We start from the raw sequence: 10,429 nt of genomic DNA, 5'->3' as shown, positions 1-10,429 counted from the left end.
CAAAAAAGTGGCCTCTGATGGCGGACATATCCGGAAATGCGAATGCGACAAATTTAAATTTCATGACACTTCACAATAATCATACAGTGGTGTAGGGGTTCTAATTTATCTATTTATTTATTTTATATTACATAATATTAATATTACATTACTTTTTTTGACATAGAACACAATAAAGTTTTAATCAAATAATAACAATAATGGTCTAAAATGTGAAACAATTAAAAAACTTCAACAGAAAATACAAATAATCTTTCATGTGACAGTTGGGACAAACAATAATATTAGCAATAACATAACCCAACTAAATTTGATTTCTTAAACAAGGAAAGAGACTCCGCGTCCTTGTTTAATGTGGCCTCTCAAGATGGCACTTCCTGTCTAACAATATTTGCCCCCACTACTTACATTCCCTCTTTTGTCTTTTTGCTCGATGATTTAACCAGACTTGGAACATGGAAATTTGTTTAAAATTATAATTAATTGTGCAATTGTTACAAACCATTATGTATTTCTGCATTTCCTGTAACAGAGTTCTCTGTGGGAATATTTACTTCACTATTGTGAACAGTGTCCGCAAAAGAAGTTAAAGGCATTGTAAAACTTTAATTAGAAGTAAGTAAATCAAAACATCTACATGGCACTGTACTAACACTTATTTTTCATTATTTACCTAGGTAAAAGTAAATACTGTTTACCTACAGAGAGAAAATTTACTTCTTGTAGTAATTAAATAAATAATAGTAATTTTTCATGTTAGTAGTAAAAAAATCTATTTATTGCTCCAAACGATTAATTTATTTTTTAAAGATTTATTTGAAATATTTTTCTAACATTTTAAATTTTCATTAATAAATTTTAATGTGTAATACAACCTTACTCTAGCATACAAATTTAAAAAATATTTATATGGAAAATTAACACAAGGATGTACGAATATTACACTTTCATACAGAGTAATAAAGTTCTTTATGATACCACTTTTGATTGTGTTTAAAATGTTGTTCAAATATTTTGCCCAGTTGAATTATATATTCTAAAAAAATATTATCCGGCATTTGAAGACTACCAAACATATCGAGGGCATCAGTATCATATGCTAAAAAACAATATAAAATAGAATCATCTAATTCAGTGACAGTTTTCCCAAAATTTGAACAAGTTGAACATGTATGTACCTCCAAACACTTTTTAATATAATATCCAGACACATATCTGGCAGTATTTTGTGAAACTATATCTAATTTTTGATAATCTAAATCAATATTAGTTAATTCAACTGTTAACGAAACTAGTTAACGAAAACTAAACTAGTTAACGAAAGGTCGGTGAGTTTCAGTAAAACTGTATCAGGATCTCCTTGGCAATTTTCTGCTCCAGAATTCATTAGGTCAACACACAGTAATTTTCTAAATGCCATTTGAAATTGAAATGTTGTTGGACTTAAATTATTTCCTGTTTGTTGTCTAACGGAACCAAAAAAATTCTCCAAAGAGTCTTGATTTAACCTTCTCCCATAACAATTGTACACCACGAATTGTAATTCTCCGCCCTTTTAAACATTTTATACGACTTGTAACAACTTTATTTTTATTATTGACAACTTGTACAGTGTTAAAAAACTTGTCACATTTTTCTAAAAATTGCTTTTGGTTTTCTAAGTTTTTAAATGCCTGACAATACTTTTTAGAATGGTGCAGTAAAGAAGAATTTAATAAATCAAACAAATTATCAAATATTTGAACAACTTCTGAAGTACCTTCGGCAGCAGCTGGAATGATATCAAATCGAATATATAAATTTAAACTAGCAGCAACTGTGCTACTAAGAACTTGTGAAGCCAGCTTTACCTTCATCTTCTGGAAGGCGTTAGGATTTATATGTGCCTCTGTCAATTTTGGAGCAGCCCGGTTTGCATATTTATTGTCATGCACATAAAAGACTTTAATATGCTCCCACGAAGTTGTTTTTTTAATATTTGCTTCATTGATAAATACAAAGTGGTTTTTTAATAAATTGTTCCTTGCCAACTTTATCAGATGAGGAGTATCAAACATGAAAATAATTTTTTTATCTTCCTGAGAGTTTTCCTTCGTCTGAGTAACGACTTTATGGTCTCTGTCAAAATCACCTGCAATTTTTCTGCAGGACATGAAGAATGATGCCGGTAATAACATAATGGTTGTTTCCAATTGTTCATTATACCCCTCACCATTAATACAGTAGCACTTACTGCAGGAACAATTAATTTTTCACCAGCTCCAAAATCTTCTATGCCAACAACTTCATCTGATCCTCAGTTGTATAATAAATTTTCCTTAATTGCCATTTTATAGAAGCATAAGACACACATTTTATGTTGTTCAGAAAAATTACTCAGTTTAAGAGTAATCATCTGAATAATATTTTCGTTAAGAAGATAAAAAAGTTTCATTAATTTGGTTTTATATACCCTGGGTCCTGTAAAATACATCTTTAGACATTCTTACTTAAAAGCATCTGAATAGTAGAGACCTCGTGGTTTTTTGTTTGTCTGGGCAATCTGTATTGTTATAAAATCGACAAGTGCCTTTAGACACAATTTATAAATTAACTGCTGACAATCCTCTGCAGACAATGAATTAAGAACATCTGCTTTTTGCATCAGAACTTTAGTTTCAAGTTCATTTATTTTTTGGGACAAACGATAATTTTCATTTCTCAATTCCTTTACTTTTAATCTGAGAACTTCCTTCCTTGGAGTATGGGAAGATAGAAGTAAAGGTGTTTGAGTTCTCAATATTGGAGAAAATTCTGGCAGTGGTGAAGTGGTCTGATTGTTTACATTATCTATAAACAGAAAAAAATGTATTATACATAAGTCAATACTCTTGTAATAATAGAAAAAAAGTCCAATTTAGAAATGTTATAATGTATGGTATATTTCTTTAGGAAAAAGAGTACTAATCCTATCACTTGATATGAATGCAGCCTCTGAATGTTTACTACTAGTATTAAAATTCATATAACTTTTAACAACTTTTAACTTTTTGAATAAAATCCTTTATAAAAGGTATATAAAAAACCCAGTTGGGCTATGTTGCATTGACAAAACGTTTTCGGAATAAAATATTCCATCATCAGTGTCAAATTAATACATGGATGTAGCCACTAAATATGTGGGTAAAAACCCTTTAAAAATTATTAAATAAGATTTGATCTACATTATTTCTAATTTACATTTAAGATGTTAAAGTTACCGTTGGATAGGTAACAGGGCGACATATGACTCTACATTAGTTGCGAGTCCTGAGACGGTATGTCTACGAGGACTTTGTCAAAGCAACTGTTTACATAATTCATTATCAGGATGGAAATCTCTTGATACCTTTGGAAGTAAATATCTCATTTGGTACTTACCATTGGATATAACAATATTCTGCAAAATATTAATTGCTGGTCCTGAAACTTAATCTTGTACAGACTCTTCCCCATCTTGCATTGAACACCCATTTCTAGAAATATTGATATCTGCAAGAAATAAAGTTAGCTGTTACTTTTTCCCTCACTTTGTTAGTTTTAATTTTAATTTAGTTTTAATAACATTTTGGACTTGATGTCTTATAATGAAACATTAATATCTGATACTAAAAATAAATATCTTTTTAAGATAACCAACATATTAAAAACTTCACTGTCCAATGAATCACATATATGATTCAAATAGCGTGGTTATATGCCTAATCCGTCCATGAATCAGATGTGATTCAAGAGTAGGTCATGATATTTAATATTAAAATAACATTGGACTTGGAGACTCTTCATAGCTATTACCAAAGAATATAGACGCTTATAGAAGAATTGTTCACTGTTATTTTTGAAAGTCAGCAAAGGTTAGTCAGGGTGGGACGCATGTGGTACCAGGAGCGGTCAATATGAAAGAATGGGGCAATAAATGCAACTTTAGATATTTTTATATGTAGATGCCGCGTGGTCGTAGAATAGGATTAAATTTTTGCGTTTTATAAAATTTTTTAGAGAACATAATATTATTTTAACTTTTAATATATTAATCTTTTTAGAAAAATTATTATGATTCAAATTGTTAATTGAAATATGTACAAATCTTAAGTATAAATCAGTTTAAGGCTATATTGTAATAATTTCACCAATATTCATTCATTGTGAAAATTATGTTTTAGATACTACTAGTTGTTATTTTAAAACAAGATTAAATAGTACCCTTCATAGCTATTACCAAAGAATATAGACGCTTATAGAAGAATTGTTCACTGTTATTTTTGAAAGTCAGCAAAGTTTAGTCAGGGTGGGACGCATGTGGTACCAGGAGCGGTCAATATGAAAGAGTGGGGCAATAAATGCAACTTTAGATATTTTTATATGTAGATGCTGCGTGGTCGTAGAATAGGATTAAATTTTTGCGTTTTATAAAATTTTTTAGAGAAAATAATATTATTTTAACTTTTAATATATTAATCTTTTTAGAAAAATTATTATGATTCAAATTTTTAATTGAAATATGTACAAATCTTAAGTATAAATCAGTTTAAGGCTATATTGTAATAATTTCACCAATATTCATTAATTGTGAAAATTATGTTTTAGATACTACTAGTTGTTATTTTAAAACAAGATTAAATAGTACCCATACAGCGTAAAAACTTTCACATAATACTATTCATTAAAAGGTACTGTTAAATATTTCAAAAATAAATCAGGAATGCTTTTTGTTGTTATTAAAAATTTATGGATGAAATGGAAGTTTGGAAGTTTCGGCGAAATGGAAAATTTCATAATTGTTTCAAATAAAGTTTCATTGAATAATTTCGTTTTAATTGAAATTTTTTAAAAATGTTCCGTTAATTTCTGGGCATGAAAACAGTATAATAAAAAGTTATGTGACGGTTTTTCGTTGTGTTGGAACAAACCTATTTTTAATTCAAAGTTATACAATTAAAAAAATAAATACTTTGAATATTGTAAATATCATATATTTTTAAGTTTTAAAATTAAAAATTTAACAATTTAATATATTACAAATAAAGATTTTATTGTGAAAAAACAAAAAAAAAGACAGTTTGCAAATCAATGGCATCGAAATTTGTTTAGACGTAGATGCAAAGTTACCCCTTCGTACTCCTTTCCCACTTCCCCTAACTACATATTTCATTATGAAATTTTCGCCACGGCGCCACGCTTTGAGTTTATGCAGCCACCCTCAGGAGGAGTGTTTTGAAGGAAGTATAAACCTTAACCAAATCGCCCATTTGAACTGCTCTTCTATAAGCATCTATATTCTTTGCTATTACCATTTGGACAATGAAGTTTTTAAAATAATAGATAAGTATTTACCAAAAAACACTAATAGAAAATGACTTACCTAAAAGTGAATATGAATGATCACAGTGATTGGCTGAGGATCCCTGCATACATGGAAAAATGGTAGGAACTGCAGTAGGCTTAAGCCTGTTATGGAGATAATTTAAGAAACAATTGTCATCAAAATGTAGATGACAAAGTTGATAACTTTTATGAAAAGCTGGAAGCTTTACATATAAATCCTTCCGCCCAGCAGCTCGTGCCCAGGTTTCTGCCCTGAAACAAATATATTTTAAGAATTTGAAAATTGACTAGATAAAATGGATAAAAAATTACTATGCGAAAACTTGATCATTATAGATTACAAAATATAGCAAGTTTCAAAATAAATAATGAATCAAACATTAGTAGTCCTCGCAGATTAATGTACAAGTACCTCAGTACCTACCTGTTCAGTTTTATGAACTTTCATAACAAAATAAAAATATTCATAACATCAGACTGGTACAATAAAAATGTATCATTCGCTCTGTTATATAAAACATAGGTAAGTACACAAATATTATTTTAAAAGTTGTAGAGGGAGAGCAAAAAATAGGGGTCCACAAAAATGAACCAGTCTTAAATCATTTACACTTGTAATTTACGTTTATTAGTTACGGATATTGACAAACAGAAATACATACCAAAGCGTTTGTACATACCTTTGAGGATCCTTGGGAAACGTAAAAAACGTACCTCCCGTCTTCGAACGCGAATTTTTACAAGTGTTCACAGCACAACGGTCTCCAGGCATAATGAAGTTACAAATATCTCTTGGAAACCACAAAACTAATGTATATGTATATAATATCTTTGATAATATCAAAGAATATAGACGCTTAGATAATATACTAAGATAAGATATATACTAAGTAAAATTTGATAATTGTTGTTTGTTTGGGTTTATATGACTGCGAAATTTGATAATAAAATTTAGGAATGATTTAGGGTTAAATTGGTTTTTCCGGCAATGAACATAACCTATAACATAACCTATAGATATATTTGAATTTGACATTAGTTAATATCTGGTTAATATACGTCAGTGTTGCCATATACTCAATTATTTCATACTCTCACATATAAAATTATGGGTATGAAAATTTAAAACAAACAAAAACGTGAAAAATACATTTTACAATTAAAAGCATAAAATTATACCTAAAAATATTATAAAATAAAATTATATCTTACATTTAAAAAATACTTATATAATAAAATACCATTAAAATTATGCCTAAGGTAAATATTAATAGTTTAGAAACTACAGAATAAAGTGAAGGTTAAACTCCATTCGCTTAGCTCGGACAAATTTTGACAGATTCATTGTCGGAAACCTACAACACAACAATTCCTACTTCTCAGTATTAATAGCTCAAGTATCCTGCTATTACAGACTTCTTTCTTTAAAAAAAGAAGAATTATTCTAAATAGTCGAAGTGTATACTAAACCCATCAAATTTTGGGTAGTATATATTTAAAAAATATATATTTAGTTGTTATAATTTAACATAACTATTTATTATATGGTGCAGATAAATAAATATTGATTGTCGGAAATTTGCAAAGTTCTATTTTATTTACTATTTAGTTTGTTTACTATTAATATTGGCTATGAGTACGGGTGCTTGGTTGTATAGTAATTTCCAGCCACTTTTAGTCTGTCAAAAAGTAACTAACTTCGCAAAAAAATAATTACTAAATTCACTAGACAGTTCGGACTGGGATTAGCGAACCGAGTTTAACCATCTGTAGCAATCTAGCAATTTCTGTTTTGAGATTTCTGGCTTCATTGACAAATATATCAATTTACAAAATAATTTACAATATTTAGCTACATTTAAAGTAAAAAATACTATTTTATGAATGCTACTTAATATGAATTCAAAAATTGTGACTTCTCATAACAAAACATTATAATTTCTTATATTTAATATAAGTATCTTTAATTTAAAAAACTCCTATACTTTATGTCATTAGACGGAATAGCTCATGAATGTAAAGTCCTGACAGGGCTATGACATGGAACAGGGGGCACATGGCTCTCTTCCTTGTCTAAGGCATCGAGCAAAGCTCGATGGTCTAAGGTCTCTGGTCTCATCTTAGACAAGGAAAGAGAGAGGAGGCGTAACCGTATCGCTCAAACTGCCACCAGGAGGTAGTGGCCAGCGGCGTATCTTTAGGGTAATTTTAAGGATTGATTAATTCGTATTTAAAATGAAACATTTTTGTACATTAAATGTTTTATTTAATTTATTTTATTTTATACAAATATTTTGGAATCAAAATTAACGAAATTTATTTATTTATTTACTTATTAATTTATACTGCACATTTACAGCAATGATGCCAATTATAAACACAGTTGGTCAATACAAAGAAATAAGAACATACAATTTATATAATACAACAAAATAAATATACTTTAAAACAATAAATAAGGGTGTCACAGATTATGTAACATAGTACTCTTTTTTTATATTATATAGGTCAAGGTCTTCACTCACGATAAATTCGTTCATTGCCATTAAGCAGTGTGCCATGGGGGAGTTCGCGTGTTCTGGAGTTATTTTAAATAAAGTGTGTCTACATCTAAGTCTTTGGTCTAGTACATTAAAATTTATAAATGAACGAATCGTAGGAGAATCTATAATTTGATAAACTATATTAAATATCCAAATGATTTGGGCATTTCTACGTCTTTCGCTCAATAACACAGTGTCAAAAAGCATTCTCTGCAAGTTATAGGAAACCTTAAAAGGATAAGTCCCAAATTTCTTCAAATATAAAGACCTTAAAAATTTCCTCTGAATCCTCTCTATCATATCACTATGTGATATGGTGGAGGGACTCCCTATGGTACAACGATATTCGAGTTTTGACCTTACATATGCATTAAAAAGCTTAATTGTAGTGTCACAATAAAAGTATTTACTGGATTTTAGGATAAAGCCTAACTGTCTATTACAATCATTAGTTAGTTTGAGAATGTGCTAGTGAATAACATCCCTAGATCTCTGATTTTTGTTAGCCTTTCAAGTTTTACTTCGTTAATAAAATAATCTGTTCTTATGATTTCTTGCTTTCTATAAAAAGTCAGTAGTTTACATTTTGATTCATTTAAGTTCAAATCATTATTTTTTCAGAATGTGGATATACCTTGAATATCTTATTGTAAATTAATACAGTCAGGTTTATTTGTTATTGCAAGAAATAATTTTAAATCGTCTGAAAATAGAAGAAATTTGGCAAATTTTATATAAACGGTGATGTCATTTATGAACATAACAAAAAGTAACCTGACCCAAGGTCAGGTGTACTTTGCGGTACACCTGACCTGGTTATAAAAGTGTCCGAGTAGTAGCTCCCAAACTTGACTACATTAGTACGGTTGGTAAGGTAAGATTCAAAGAATTTTATGTTTGTCAGAAAGTACATATGACCTCAGTTTTTTTAATAGTACTGAATGATTTACTCTATCAAAGGCTTTTGCTAAATCAGTAAAGATAACATCAACTTGAGAATTATTTATGGATGAAGCAGTATAGTGAATGAGAATGCACAGATTTGTTTAAGTTGATTTTTTGTTTATGAAACCATGTTGTTCTTCAATTAAAGTTTTTGAAACATGAGTCTACAGTCTATTGTACATAATTTTTTCCAAGATTTTTGAAAGAGAAGGCAATACTGTTATAGGACGATGATTTGATATTAAACTCGTATTTCTAGATTTGTGGATAGGAGTTATTCTACCTGCCTTAAGTGCATCCGGAAATGTGCTTGTCTCTAAACATTTATTAAATATCATTTGTAGGGGATGTGACAGGACTTCTGAATACGCCTTAAACAGATAAGAAGGAATCCCATCCACACATATAGCTGCACTAATTTTTAAAGACTTAATTGCAATATTGATTTCTTCTAGAGTTATACAATCAACACATAATTGTTCAAGTCCATATTCCTTGTAGGAGTCTCTTATTATTGGATTAGTGTTAGAATGTATAGATTCAAAATAACGTGCAAAAGCATTTGTTATATCACTTTCAGATTCGTAACATTCATTCATTGTTGTCTGATATAACGAGATCCGCTTATAACGAGGTAATTAGTCTGCCATTTCAGTTCTCTTGATAGAGTGTGAGTAAAATGTAGGAAATTATTAACTATAAGTAGACTTAGGCAAATATGCAAATTGCATATTTTGCATATAATGCATAAAAAATGCAAAAATGTCCAATTTTGCATATTTTTATAAAAGTGAGCATAAAGTGCATATAATTTGAAAATTTGGTGTTAACTATATATTTTTATATTCAAACTTACAGATAGCATGAAAATGCAAATATTTAATTTTGTTTTATAATCACTTGGTATTCAAATTCTTGATATAGTAACTAATAAAAGACAGCGGCTTATAGTTTTGTCACGTTTTGTCCTGGAATTAAGGGTTTGTGTTTGCCAGTTTATGTCTCTAGGTAAAAATTTTTATTTTGACGGTCAGTTTCACTTGGTTTCACTTTTGTTGTAAAATTGGAGGCGTAAACAATGTGTATTTTTAATTGTGAATAATTATTGAGCTTTGAAAATGCCGAAAATAAGCAATGTTTCAACTTGGATAAAACCTTACAAAGAGCTATCTATGGATATGGATAAAGTTTATTGCTCATGTTGTGGCAAAACTGTAAGTACAGTGCACAGATTCTAAATGTGCCGGTGGGAGATGGCTTCTATGCCCTGTATTATAGTCGATGTATGAGAGAAAGTTTTCAAAATATTGAAATAACAAATAATAATATAAAATTTGTTATTTCATTATTTCGAAAACTTTTTCTCTCATACACCAACTATAATACAACGCACATTTTTTATTTTATTTTAAAAATTTACACGGTGGTACAAACAAAGATTTTCAAATTGGAGATTATGTTTAAGAAAAGTACCGACACAACGCTAGTTCGCAATAAATCGATGTATTTTTTCTTTTCTCAAGCATTTTTTAAACTCCTTGCGATAAAAAATAGGATACCTATTTAAAATTCAAATCATTCAATAGTCTACTGAAAGG

At 29.2% G+C, this 10,429-nt stretch overlaps 1 protein-coding gene across 1 annotated transcript; it reads right to left on the bottom strand.

Moving 5' to 3' along the window:
- Positions 1–248: 248 nt before the first annotated feature.
- Positions 249–6,242, bottom strand: LOC140434755 (THAP domain-containing protein 11-like). Its single transcript, XM_072523252.1, has 4 exons — positions 6,024–6,242; positions 5,381–5,595; positions 3,400–3,510; positions 249–2,829 (listed from the first exon to the last, which is right to left on the bottom strand). The coding sequence occupies exons 1-3, from the start codon at positions 6,113–6,115 to the stop codon at positions 3,449–3,451; spliced, it is 369 nt and encodes a 122-aa protein (XP_072379353.1). The 5' UTR covers positions 6,116–6,242; the 3' UTR covers positions 249–2,829; positions 3,400–3,448.
- Between the last annotated feature and the right edge of the window lie 4,187 nt (positions 6,243–10,429).

This window comes from Diabrotica undecimpunctata, chromosome 2 (genome assembly GCF_040954645.1).
Source record: "Diabrotica undecimpunctata isolate CICGRU chromosome 2, icDiaUnde3, whole genome shotgun sequence".
In the NCBI taxonomy this organism is placed as follows: domain Eukaryota; kingdom Metazoa; phylum Arthropoda; class Insecta; order Coleoptera; family Chrysomelidae; genus Diabrotica; species Diabrotica undecimpunctata.
Note: the sequence above shows the minus strand (reverse complement) of the source record. Positions and strands in the feature narration are given on the sequence as shown.

What these genes read in the sequence shown, in the direction of transcription:
- LOC140434755 (XM_072523252.1), bottom strand. Translation starts at nt 6,115, where the DNA reads ATGCCTGGAGACCGTTGTGCTGTGAACACTTGTAAAAATTCGCGTTCG. An exon ending in TTTCCCAAGGATCCTCAAAG is followed by an intron (nt 5,596 to 6,023) that starts GTATGTACAAAC and finishes TATTTGTTTCAG; the next exon opens with GGCAGAAACCTGGGCACGAG. An exon ending in TCATTCATATTCACTTTTAG is followed by an intron (nt 3,511 to 5,380) that starts GTAAGTCATTTT and finishes TATTTCTTGCAG; the next exon opens with ATATCAATATTTCTAGAAAT.